Source organism: Galleria mellonella, unplaced genomic scaffold (assembly GCF_026898425.1).
Source record: "Galleria mellonella isolate WM207_F2 unplaced genomic scaffold, CSIRO_AGI_GalMel_v1 utg44, whole genome shotgun sequence".
NCBI lineage: Eukaryota > Metazoa > Arthropoda > Insecta > Lepidoptera > Pyralidae > Galleria > Galleria mellonella.
The window spans coordinates 1,768,715-1,783,371 of record NW_026442100.1 but is presented as its reverse complement, the minus strand read 5'-3'; the positions used below and the strand labels follow the sequence as shown (position 1 = coordinate 1,783,371).

The following is a 14,657-nucleotide window of genomic DNA, read 5'->3' as shown; positions in this document are numbered from 1 at the left end:
ATCACACACGAACTGAGATAGAAAAATAAGCTGTAGACAAGAAAGTAGCAAAAATGTACAGAAAATGTACCTGCAACACGAGTAAATAAATCCGAAGCAACGAAACGGAAAGAAAGAAATACGGACAAGTAAGACAAGACGGCCACTGCAGCTAGATTCCTCTGAAATAGTTGAGATTTCTATTTTAAGGACTTTTCTATTTTGGATTTTGCAGCTATAAATACTGTAAATCTTATTCATGGCTTTAAATATTTTGAACTCCATAACTAGCGCATCTTTTTCATAAATTACAACAAGTCTTGTGAAATGATACGAATCGTCCATTCAAATTGTAGTCATTTTTTAAATGACAATTTTTAGTATTTTACAAGAATGAAATCAATCATTTAAAATAGTTAACAATAATAAATACAATAAATACATAATAAATCAGCTTTTATCTTTCCAAGTTATTCATCCGTGTATTCTAAGCTTCATAACAATTAGTTAAATTGTTAAGGCACCAGGATTACCTCCAAATAATCAAAGTAACATGTTATAAATAAATTATGCTACTTTTATGCCGATAGGAATGAAATAAATATATAAAATCATATCATATATACTGCCACACAAAAGTATGGCAGATTGTCTTCCCATGAAAAGAGATCAATGCCCAATAGTGGTAAGTTAATTATTCATATTATGGTAAAAGATTTTATACTTATAGATAGATAAATGCATAGATACTCTTTATTGTTTCCTACAAAAAATTACAGTGGTAAACTTATTATAAATACTAACGATTACAAGAAATGATCATACTGATAAAACACTTTATACCACATTATAATAACTACATTATACACACAGATAGGTAACTATTTTCACCATGAAACAGCTAGGCATGCTTTGTAGCATTTGATAAACTCTGATACAATAATAATTTAAGATTTTATTTATTAATGAGCATACCGACTTAAATTATGATATACCAGTTATTTTGATTTAAAAACGATAAACTAATAATAATAAAAAAAAATCTATAAGACCAATTTGAATTTTATCTATGTATCTTATCTATAAAGAAAGAATTTTTCAAATCGGTTTATATATGACGGAGCTATAAGGTTACAAATATAAAAAATATAAACGAACTGAGAACCACCTTCTTTTTTGAAGTCAGATCAAAATTGCAACTTAGTATTAATCTATAAGTGTAATGGATTAAGTACCTCCACATGTTATAATATTCGAGGTATGGTTTCTGTCCGTGGACATCTATTTTCACTTACTATCAAGATAGCCATTAATTTGTTTATAGATAACACCTAAAATCTTTAAAAAAATAATTAAAACTTCTATGTCAAATCGATAGTAAAGAGAGTCTTACAGCTGCATTGCTATCAAAATACTCTATAATGTCCTCCACGCGATTCTTTTTGGAATAATAGAAATTAATTCTTGTTTAATTTGTCTCGATGGGCTAATGACCTACTTTCATCTTCAACTATAATCTCTCACTAGTATCCTGCCAGATTATGCCGATAGCACAGGCGGAGTTACCATGCCTTTTTTATCCATTTAAGAAAAACTATAATAAATGTGTCCATTGGGAAATGTAGAATATGCGACAAGGACTACGTCAAACAATCTAAGTTATGTCCAATTACAGTAAAATCTAAACGAGTCTCTAGTGGATTGAACTTCATTTCCCCACATAGAAAGTGAAGTATTTCTTCTATACTTTGATTGATGCAATGGAGAAGCGACAAGCGATATATGTAACTATAATAAATAAATTTAATTTTTACAGGTAGGTACATTTTCTTTCATAAACAAAAACACCGACTTCCAAAGTGAACACAGACAGAGAGAAAGAGAAATTTATAGACAGACTAGACTTTTGTAAACAGATGTGTGACTTTACTTCGTAACAACCATGTTTAAGTTCCGAAAGAAAACCGACTTTAACCGTCATAAAATTTGAGGAGACCAATACATTGATTGGAAAAATAATTATCAAAATCGATTCTGTAGTATATATACACACAATATATATATATATATATATATATATATATATATATATATATATATATATATATATATATATATATATATATATATATATATATATATATATATATATATATATATATATATATATATATATATATATATATATATATATATATATTGTATATTATATATATATACACATATTACATACAAAAATAATATAATCGAATAAAATGGAAGTACCTACTCCTTTTTTTAATATTATTTTGAAATTTGTAATTAGACGACGAGCGTATGATTTACATGATAGATATTTAAAAAAAATATATACGAGCGACGTTACACGAAACCTTTATTTTTTATTTTTGTCTGTCTGTCTGTATGTTAGTTCCGGCATCGTGCAATATTTACTGCAGAGAAATAGATGCAGTTTTCATATGTTTGATACGTTACGATAGATTAGATTATATTTATTCGCCATCTAAAAGTAGGTATTTCATTTATTTTCCAACTTTAGAAATCCACGCGTACGAAGTAGCGGATAAAAGTTATTAATTAATATGTTATCTTATGAATATTACATTATATAACGTTAATGAAAAACTAACGGAAGGAATGTCGAGTCCAATTGCAGCAAAGTCTGGAGGAGTACTAAGTGAGCACTCCATATCTTACTTGTAAAGAGAGTGAACCATTTTCTTTTTAACTTTCATGGACAGAAGTGAGAAGCGCAAGCGAAAATCTAATTAATAAATTAATAAAGAAATATATTCCTTGATTAATATCCCTAAAAATAATATCCCTTGCGGTTTCGGTGTGTCACCATTACTACTACAACTCGTATGAGGGTGTCACCGTATCATTGAAAATAACAGACAAAGTGACATCCAAATTAATGAATAGTAGTAAACGTTACTTATATACATACTCAAACAACAGCGCAAATACACATGAAAGTTTACTAACATTTACATAACTCAATATATAAAGTCATTCAAATGTAACCTGACCTAAATATTCATATTAATTGATTTTAATTTTTTTTTTTCAAATTTATGATTTACATAATTGTGAGTCAGATATGTGAGTAGGATTTAACTACTACAATAACAGAGAAAATATGTTATTGTAGTGATTAATTCTACTCAAGTTTCTTGTGCTTTAAAAATATGTTTTTTTTTTACCTAAAAAAACACCAGTTAAAGCAATAGTGACAATTAATATATGAGAGACTTAGAGAGAATAGCGTCCTTAGTTTCTCCTGTAATCAGTTCCTAATTCAATCGATAGCGTTGGCATTAAGAATTATCAAAAGCAGTTTCCAATTGGCATAAATTTTGTATGTAACGCTATTATATCCAAAACTTGCCATGAAATTGTGAAACGTGAGCCTTCTCATTTCACTTTTTAAAGTTCCTTAAAATTAACAAATTGAAAAAGATAAAACAATAAAACGATTTGTCGCTGACACTTATTAATTACGCCATACGTCAAAATAACGACGTTCTTAATGAACTCTCGCTGTAAACTGTTCCAGAAGTTCTCAACTAGTTCACTGAAGTTTGGCATTAACATTTCTGGAATATTTTTTTCACAAATCCCAACGCGGCAAACGGGTCGTAAACTTCGGATCTTTTCAATAGTTTGCAAGAATATTTCATAACATTTATATAAAAACTATATTTTGTGATATTTACTGTAATGTCAATATGTATTTTGAGTCACTACGCAAGTAACCTCCACATTTTTTTCTGTGTACTGAACGAAGTAAGAATATATTACGTTAAAGTACTAATTCACTGTTGCGCCACCTACACACACTTCTATCTGTTCTCCTTTAACCAAAGGTTGTCTGTAAGAAATTGCCACAGCGATAAGAGCGCCTTTTGTACCTTTCTGGATATGTTTCAATGTGTACTTTATATTATTGATATTCACTTGAATTTTCTAATTATCTTTGTATATTTTTTATGTTTTTGGTGCAATAATGAGTTAAATAAAGTAATGGTATATCAGCGAGACCATTTTTTTATAATGAATGATAACCTCTTCTATGCTCTTGATTTATACTGATAAAGTACCAGTGACGGATAGATGTAAATGAAGCCAGGAAGATGGACTCATTTTGAAAAAAAAATCCAAAAATGAACCACGATTGTTTTTAGGTACCATGTGAAAGTTAACTTGAAAGAGCATACTTCTAAACTGGGATGCTTGTTCCCTTTATTGTTGTCTTTAGAATGATTATGTAGTTGGTACTATACTATCGTATTGTCATCAGTTTATTGGACTTAAGTTGTGTAATATATAAATACTCTACATAATACATATTTTATTAAACTATCTTGCAACTAAACTACAACTAATTTTGTTATATTAATAAACGGTAACTTTACATTGACTATTTTAATGGTTTACCATACCTGCCTTCTATGCTGCTAGACTATAAACAATTAAGTATTCCATAAAGTATAACTTACCGACCACAGAGAAGTAGACGAACGAAACACCTGTTGATAATCTTAGTGGGAGGGTGAAATATTGCATCCCTTACATAGTCTATTGTACTTTTAATAAAGGAGACAGTTAAGGTCAAGTTTCTTGTTTGTTAAAAAATATTTATGTACAATAAATATTTTTCTAAAAAAGAAAATATATATATTTTTTTTACAACACAGGGGGCAAACGAGCATGCGGCTCACCTGATGGTAAGTGACCACCGCCGCCCATGATCACCCACAACACCAGCGGCATTACAGGTGCGCTGCCGGCCTTTTAAAAAGAAATATACTCTTTTCTTGAAGGTTATGTTGTCGTATCGGTTCGGAAATACTGCTGCTGGAAGTTGATTCCAAGAAATGGTTGTGCGTGGAAGAAAGTGCAACATATATATACTAATATTACAAAGCGGAAATATTTGATTCATTGTTTATAATGGATAAACTTAAAAACGACTCCACAGATTTAAAAATTCTTTCACCTATAGACGCTGATAACGTAGCTTGCGTTATCAGCGTTCTTATATAGGTTATATTATTTTCAAAAATTTTATCTAGTCATGTGAAGCCGGGCCGGATCACTAGTATTTTACACCTATATTTTACACTTCATAATAAACCTACATGCAAACTAATTAATAAAAAATTCATCAGGCGCAATAAAAAAAAATACTTGATAAGTTAAGATATAGGTTTGAAGAGAAACATGAGATCGAGCTATCAATAACATAATTTTTTAACCTATTAATTAATTCATAACAGTAAAATATTTATGCAACTAGGAATGACATACAAGCTAACTCATCTACTTGTATCTAAACTAATAATATAAAAAGCGATAGATTCAATTTCTTTTATATTTGTGTCTAATGAATAAACTCAAGAACTACTCAATGAATGTTAAAAATTCTTTCACGTGTAGAAAGCTATATTATCAGCAAATATTTTATTTTCAAAACATCGTGCGAATCCGGAGCAAACCGCTAGTTTTTCTATAAAAAAACTGTTTCGTTTCGTACTAAAATGACAAACTCTTCGTAGCGTATTCCACTTAATAAAGAAGCTTATTAAAACAGTCATCTCAGGAGAAATGGCTTTCATAAAACGTAAGAAAAAACAATTCTATTAACTAAATTGACTGCAGCGTACATTAAAAATAAAACTGTGTAATTAAAATTAATTTTACTGGAAATTATACATTACTGGTTTACGTGATTTTCTGCAAAGACTTCATTTGTCTTTCGACCGAAAAATTCACATTACTGTATGTCTAAGATTTATAGAATCTCATTAAGTAGTTAAAAATGTATTAATATTTTCGTATAGAACACCATCAAATAAATTTAAAAAAAAACTGATATACAGAATCCTCTCTACCAGTTTTTTTTTTTTTTGATGGGTTGAAAATGGAATGGTAACCCCGCCTGCGCTAACGGAATACGCTGGCGGAACACTAGTGAAGGATGATAGATGAGAATGAAAACAGGCCAGTTAGCCCATCATGATGAATTCATCAGGAATTAACCATGATAGTTTCCAAGGGGTACCGCGAAGATGCGACCTGGTTGGGTATATTGTTAGCAATGGGATTCTTAGTCTCCATCACTAACAATCCCTTTCTGCGAGCGGTCATGACGCTCTTGTATTGATAACCTGTTCCACCCAATATTTTAGGTTGGGATAATCCATTTTACCAGCAATTGTTTTTAGGACACTGTTTAAGCTAACACGCATCCTACTCAACAGCGAAACAATTCGTTTGCGCCGTATTGCGTAAAAATCATCCGTATGCTCTCGTGCAAACATCTGTGACGCACAGCGACGGGGTAGCCCCAACAGTGCCCTGAAGGCATTATTATATTGGACTCGAAGAGCATTGTAAATATTTTGATTATAGTTAACCCACAAGCTACCCGTGTAGAACACCTGACAAAAAGCTTTAAACAGATGTATTTTTACTTGTTTTATACACCTAGCAAACCTGCGGGCCAATATGTTACTTCTAACTGCCAATGCTCTTCTTTCGCGTTCTATGTCCATGTCATCTTTCATAATACTTGCAATAATATGTCCGAAATATTTAAAATCAATTAACACTGCAAGTACTTTTTCATTAAGTGATATATATGATATGATGTTCTTCCAAAATTATGAAATCGAGGGCAAAAACCTAAAAGATACAAAAGGCCAGAGCCCAGTGATAATTTTTATCTTATCTTTCAGACTGATCCAAGTGCGTTTTAAATTTCCTAAATATAAACTGGCCTTCTATTTACCTACAAAATTCCAGATCTCAGTAAGTAATCCACCATTTCCTTGTAACCTTTATGAAACTCAAAGTAAATGGATGAACTTTGGAAAGTAATTAGAACAAAACTAATTTTCCAGTCTTCGAGATTTACCGGGCCAACAAAGAGTGATGTTTGCATCAACTTTGTACTGATGATGTTGTTTCAATCATGAAGAGATATGCTTTAATTTGAAAAGATATAATTATAAAGGGCAGAAAATAATTATTCTTTGCCCAGAGGGGCAAAATAATTAAATCGGGTCATAACAAAGTGCGGCAACTTCGGAATTATCTATCAATTCTCAAAAACAGTTTTCAATTTATCTGTTTAATTAATTAAAAAAGAATATGTTGAAGTTTTTCAACAAAATTTAAAAATTTCAATCATACAATTATTTAGTACAAAAAATGGCGCTGTCCATATATATAATATATACGTATGTATGTATATATGTAGAAGCGAATTGATCGACTTTGTTGCATATGCATGCAAGGTACTTTTTTCAAACTTAGAAAATACAAGAAACCCCACCGGTAAATTGGAGATTTTATTCTAGATTCTTATTTTAAAATGAATTTTAAAGGTATTCCATATTTAGTTGTCAAAATTGTTCTTATACCAAACTTAGTGATTGACGTAATAGTATTTATCGATATTTAAGATTGAATCAGATTGTTTCAACATTAAAATCTGTTTAAACTTTAGCTTCTTAAGTTTTTATATTAATAAAAAAGTATAGATCTTGGAAATATAACAAAGAATCTTATTAATAGGTAATTATTTATGCTTTTTACATTCACTTTTATTATAGTATTTTGTAGTAATTACAGTTGGTTAACAATGTATATCGATATCGCTTTGTAGATTAATATCAATGCTGTCTAATCCCTAGATTGAAGGATTGAGTCGAGTTGTCATTTGTCATATGACAGATGAACGGCCACAACCGGTCCCCATACAAAACGATCAATATTATCCATTTCCTCTATTCATCTGAATAGATATCTATCTAAGGCGCTGTCATAATAATATACTTCCAGTCATATTTATTAAAAAAAATACATTTAGAATGTTCTATTTTGTCAAAATAGTGCTAATTATGAATACTTTTTTTTATGCAATTTACAATGACAAACAGGCTACTTGATGGAAAGTAGTAACCGTCAACGATAGACATGAGCAATACCATGGACATAACAGAGTATACTGTTTCGCCCATGATACCCCCTATGCGTTGCCATTCCTGAGGACTCAGGTGTTATTCCTCTGTACCCTGTGAATTCACGCCATATAGGTAGTAGGGTGGGGACCCATTAAACCGAAACCATGCAAATACAACTGCTTCACGGTAGAAACACGAATAGGACAGAGGTGCCCAAGCAAACGACTTTTGTACAAAATCTCCCTCTGGTAATAATATTAATAGGAAATTAAAATAAAAAATAAAAGTGTAAAAATTAAGTTGATTTATTTACAGTGTGTATGGCTTCCTTGTGGCGATATAAGCCTTCACGCCAGGCAATGATCGAATCCTGTTCAACAGAGCAACTATTGTGGGATAGTTCCTCTCAACTTCAGTATTGAGGAAAAGGTTTGTGGTCTCGATGATCCCGAGGAGAATGAAGTCGGCCCAGCTTAGCTGTATAAAACAAATAATTTCAAATTAGACTTGAGAAAATTAGCGGCCACACAGGAGCTTTTACTAGAAAATAGTCGTTAAAATCTGTACAGAATTAGCTAATATAAGGAATGTTAAAAATACAATACGAGAATTGGAAACATCCCCTTTGATTAAAACATTTTTACTAATATTATAAATGTGAAAGTGCGTTCGTTTGCTTATTTATGTTCTATTTATTTGTTACCTATTGGTGCGGTGGCGAACATAACAAGAGATAGTGAACTTTTATCCTGATAACACGGACGAAGTCGCGGATAAAAACTAGTGTAATAATACTTTTTCAACAGTTATACCTGTCCACCAAAATATCCGTTGTTTGCTTTTAATTGTTTCTCAAATCTCGAGAAATAAAAGTCCACAGACTCGGTCAAAATTTCTCTCTTAATCTGTTCCTTTCTGGCTGCATCTTCTTCCCTAATGTATGTTCCGACCTCTGCAATAAAAAAGATTGAAATAATCAGTAAAATCGGTGATCCTTATTACAAATGTGAACGCGAATTGCTTATTTGTCAACTTTTGACATCTTATTTGGCATCACAACTCAGCCAATATTTATAACATGTAGTTTATACTCGTAAGTACATACTATTTAGGATGGAAAAGGACATGGGCTACTTTTTATTTCGATTGATCAATATATCCAATATATAATAAAAAGTAATATATATAAATAAATGTTATGAGTATATATATAAATATAGATTAAAACATATACTTAAGTTAAATATAAATTTATATAAACATAAATGTTTAAATTTATTTCTTGTTTGCCTAACTCATCAAAGAATTTGGTAATCTCTCTCCTCAGTCGTACACACTTGAGAGATTTATCGTGGCTTTCATGATTATAGTGGCTTGTCGATGAGGCTCTTCTTCATCCATTTCTGCTCACGGCCGAGCGTGAGCATTACACAATAGATTGCAGTGTTTCCATTTTGTTGAGGTTAATGAATTTGGGAATATGGAAGTGAAAACACATGTATGTAAATCTAACATTTTAACAGTTTTCAAGATTAATAAAACATGAGTACTGCCATGAGGTTCACAGTGTATTTAGTGATATCACATATATAGGCGACGGCCATTGTAGTTTGCCACTCCAAATTCCATACACAGAATGTTTTATCTTCATAAGTTAAATAAATAATGTTTCATTTTTATAAATGGAAATACTGTCTGGGCAATTTTTCCATTTTTACTCTTCATAAGAACATTTCTAGGACTTAAATGAATATTTGAAACAAAAAAATATTGAATTAATCTTGTTATTATCGAATTTTACGATTAGCATCACATTTAATGGTTTAAAGATTTGATTATAAAGATAGATTTGTACTTACTGCTCCAGAAATCGTAAATGTTAAAGACGGCAGCATCCAAAATAGCCTGTTCGAAGGGATCCGAGGGCAAGAGGTTTGCCCTTACAGCAACGTAACGGGCAATGGCCAGGGACTGGTTCAGGCTACGGTTACCTTCTTCGTATAACGGTAGTTGACCATATGGCAGAGCTGCAAGATAAAGTAGGTGTTTAGTTGATTTTCCAGTCAAGAAAGAATAATAAGCATCACACAATCACACATATCGTCTAATCCATAAGCTTACACATCCTGTGTTAAGAGGACAGTTCGTAAACATCTGGGAGGACAACTCAGGACAAGACTCAGGTCAATCGACGAGAATTGGCCTGATCTAGAATCGAAACCAGAATCATAAGATTCTGGTTTCGATTCTAGATAATAATTATATAAAGCAACATGGTGGACATTGCTCCATGCAGAATGTGAAAACAATATATCACGGGATCTTCTGGATATCGTAAGGGACAACACAGGGATGATAATCAATATATCTATTAAAGAGAAGAAAAAGTCAAAAGAAAACTCTATAGGCTCTGAACCTATCATTAAAATATTAATGGTAGGTCATAAATTCCTTTGGAGGAGGAGAGGCTTGTACTGTTCTTGACAACCAATAAGACTATATGTTATACTTGTAACCTCTAACCTTCATCACAGATTATATAATTATTTAATATAATAAATGAAATTAGTACTTACAATCTTTCACACTTTTAATGGGCCAACTGGATCTCTCATATCTGACATCCTCGAATTTTTCACCACTGTAGTACAAAATGTACCGTATCGATTCTGCCAACCCGTTCAAATTGAAGTAGTGTAATTTCTTTGCCATATTGTCAATGTCTAGATCCGAACGAATATGCCACTTTGCTGTCTCGAAACAGATCTTTATATACACTTACCTCATAAACCACAAACAAAAGGGCACTATCTGCAAAAATATGTTTTTATAGTACTTTGAATAACAAATAAGATAAAGCTCCACCTGATAAAAAGTGGTAACCGTTCCCTTTACATATGAATAGTATCATTAACACCATAGAATATACTGTGATTCCAGAGGATTAGGACTTTATGATTCCAAAAATTTCAAATATAGTCTTTTAAAAATTTGAAAAGAATTTCTATCATAATTTTAATACACATTTCAGGGGGGAAAGGGATTGTTAGCAATGGAGTTTGACAGCCCCATTACTAGCAATATGCCTTATTAGGTCGACCTCCACGTGGGTTCCCCTGAAAACCATCGTGAACAATTCTTGTTGACTTTGTCACGATGGGCTAACTGACCTGCTTCATACTCACCTATCTTCCTTCACTGGTACCCCGCTGGTGTATACCGATAGCGCGGGTGGGGTTACCATTCCATTATCATCCATTAAAAAAAAATCCATATTTCAATTTGAAGCGACACGTTCACACAAGTGATATGAGGATATCATCCTTTAATGGTGAGAAGTTGTGTATATGTATTAGCATTATTTTTAATTTTACTATTATTTTAATAAATAACTATCAATCCGGGCTGTTTTCGCGCGAGTTACGGATACATTATTCACTAGTAATTTAGCTTTGCATAGATGAAAGAATTTTTAAAATCAGTCAAATTGTGTTTATTTTTATCCTTTACAACAAACAAACAATCAAGTTTTTCTTCTTTATAATGTTAGATATAAAACAACAGATTAAATAATTCTAAGTAGAATGACGATGTCTATTATTTCTTATAGGCAATATGAAATTAAATAAAAAAGTACAGTATGGAAAATTTATTTTTAAGATTTTTTACTAATTTGTAATTAATTGAATACAGCTATAATATTATACATAATTATACAATCGCTGTGTGACAGATTTAACACAAATGCTACCATAAATTAAAATGGCATGAACGAACGGATAATAAAGAAATATATTGTCGTCATAATTGTTTTTGGAACTATTTGTATATATGCTTATTCATATAAAAAACAATCTACTATAATTTTTGCTAAATTTCAACTTAAACCCTTTTGTTGTAACGTTCATTATCTTGGTTATAGGTATGTGTGAATGTAAATAAAAATACAATTCATGTTGAATATTTCATATCAGACCATCCTCTGAGATGATAAGCGCTTATTATCGGATGGCATGACTTTTAAAATTTTAAGTGACACATTATTTTGTAGATAAATTATTTACAGCAATTACTTCACTTTTGTCTGCTAATTCAAAATTATATAATTCCTACTAACGTCATTATAAAAGTTTGTGTCCCACAAAAAAACCGATTTTATTTGTGACACACTAGTTTTTTTTTTTTCTAAAAACTAAACTACTAAATCAATTTTCATAATTTTTTTACGGAACAAAACTGTAATCAGATAAAAAAAAATTACTTTTTTTCTAACCACAAACGTCAATCATTTGTGTAATACTACCTGAGATTCATTATATACATATATGTATACAGACAATATGTTTTATATATTCTACCTATAGATGGGACAACTGCGATATACAGAGATAAACTGCGACTTATCTATTATATAATGAATATCGTTAATACGAGTATATCAAAATAAACTATGTGATTTTTAGTGACCTATATTTATTTATTTACTTATTGCATGTCATACAGATAACAAAAACCCAGTTTGGGCTTTGCAAATAACGGTAGATACATTACATTTTTGCAATTACAAACACTTAAATATTTCAATTAAATATTACATTACATTCTATATAATACATATTACATTGTTATTTAAACCACATAACAGCATTGTAACTTCATGGATTACTTTTTGATTCCAGGATTCTTGACTTCAAAGTTTTGCGTATGTTATTTCGCATAATGAAGTTTTGCGCATATAATTACTATTTGGAATCAACTTCCAGCAACAGTATTTCCGAACCGATATGACAACATAACCTTCAAGAAAAGAGTATATTCCGTTTTAAAAGGCCATGGCAGCACACCTGCAATGCAGTTGTGTTTACGTTGATGTTGTATGGGTGATTTTATGGTTATAGCGGCACCTGGTAGTCTCTTACTATGTCCATGGTACTGTTCATGTCTATAGGCGACGGTTAGGTGAGCCGCATGCTCGTTTGCCCCCTGTGTTATAAAAAATATATAATAAAATACATTAAAAAAATACGTTATAATAGATCCCTACTTTTTCAGCAGTCGGCTAAAAACTTATCAAATATTATTTTTTTTCTATCGTTATTTGATTGACTTAAAAATAAGTAAGAGGTTATCAATTCTGTGTTTTTATTGTTTGCATATTTGCTCATATTATATCAGGTATTGCATTAGCTTTCTTCCATATATATTCTTTAAATTTTAACAATTATGCATATTGTATTGGTACTCAGATGAGTCCCTGAAATATAATTTAATTAATATGACCGAATTCATCAAGACAATCTATAAACTTTAATTGTACGGTCATTACTCTTATACATTCTACAGTTTTCTTTCAGCTTCTCAAAGGTTGACTGTAAGAGATCCCTTTATGGGATAAGTCCGCCATTGTATATTAAATCATTTATTGTATTCAATGTGAATTATGTACAATAAAGATTTTACAATACAAAAAAAATACAATATAATCTACACTTTGTTTTCCCAAGAAATCATCATTACTAATTCCAGGCAAATTTATCAATCACTAGGCCAACTAACTTTTTTTTTTATATAACTTAGAATGCCAAGCAAACTGACGACCCACCTGATGGTAAATGGTAACCGTCGCCTATAGACATATATAAAACAGTACCATGGATATAGCAGAGTATACTGTTTTGTCCATGATAACCCCTATGCATTGCCATTCCTGAGGACTCAGGTATTATTCCTTTGTACCCTATATATTCATTGCCATATCCCACCCTTCAAACTGAAACACAACCATGCAAACACAACTGCTGTACGGTACAAATACGAATGCTACAGAAGTGCGCAAGCAAATGACTTTTGTACAAAGTCTCCCTCTGGTAAACTTCGTCCTAGTCTATTATCACTGACGGGTACTCCGCCAGAGGAAACCTATATTGTAAACGGTGTAAACATTCCATTCATCATATCATCATCATATCACCCGTTAACTATCCACTGCTGAACATAGGCCTCCCCCTTAGGGGGTTTTGCTAGTAGTTATCACGCTTGGCAGGCGGGTTGGCAACCGCAGTTAGGCTTTAGAGATGTTTTAAGACACTGCTGCCCATCTCTCACCCTCCCTTAGTCGATTCTTACGATACCCACAGGAAAAAAAGGGGTGGCCTATTCTATACCAAGACTACATGGCCAAGTTACTAAAATACTTACAGATTAAAAACTTACTCTTTTCTTATTACTTATTCTTAAAAATGTATGAAAACCTTTAAGATAACTAACGGTCACCCATCCAAATAATGATCGCTCTCGACGTTGCTTAACCTAATTTATCGACATCCTTTCACGCGTGTAATTGTAAGATTTTATATCATGTGACGAACGAATCCAATTTCACGCTATTCATTACATGGGAGGTTCACAGGTGTTGGGTCAGTATTCCGTGGCAATTACTTAGAAACCGTATTAGATACGTACCCGGACTACTGAGAAACTAGCACGCATATAAACAGGATCCTTTACTGCTATACCACTTAAGGGTTGTGGTGGAAAAGAGTACTTACATGTAGGGAATGAGTGGTAGCGTACGATTAAAAAAAAAAACAATTTCTATTAACACTTTCTTTAATTTTATAAAATAAAATAATAAATTTCATATACTAATATAATATAATACACTAATATAATATAATAGAAATGAATAATAAACATTTTCAAGTA

At 31.4% G+C, this 14,657-nt stretch overlaps 1 protein-coding gene across 1 annotated transcript; it reads right to left on the bottom strand.

Moving 5' to 3' along the window:
* Positions 1-8,241: 8,241 nt before the first annotated feature.
* Positions 8,242-10,706, bottom strand: LOC113510337 (glutathione S-transferase-like). The gene is made up of 4 exons (XM_026893788.3): positions 10,529-10,706; positions 9,812-9,979; positions 8,765-8,904; positions 8,242-8,429 (listed from the first exon to the last, which is right to left on the bottom strand). The coding sequence occupies exons 1-4, from the start codon at positions 10,662-10,664 to the stop codon at positions 8,262-8,264; spliced, it is 612 nt and encodes a 203-aa protein (XP_026749589.1). The 5' UTR covers positions 10,665-10,706; the 3' UTR covers positions 8,242-8,261.
* Between the last annotated feature and the right edge of the window lie 3,951 nt (positions 10,707-14,657).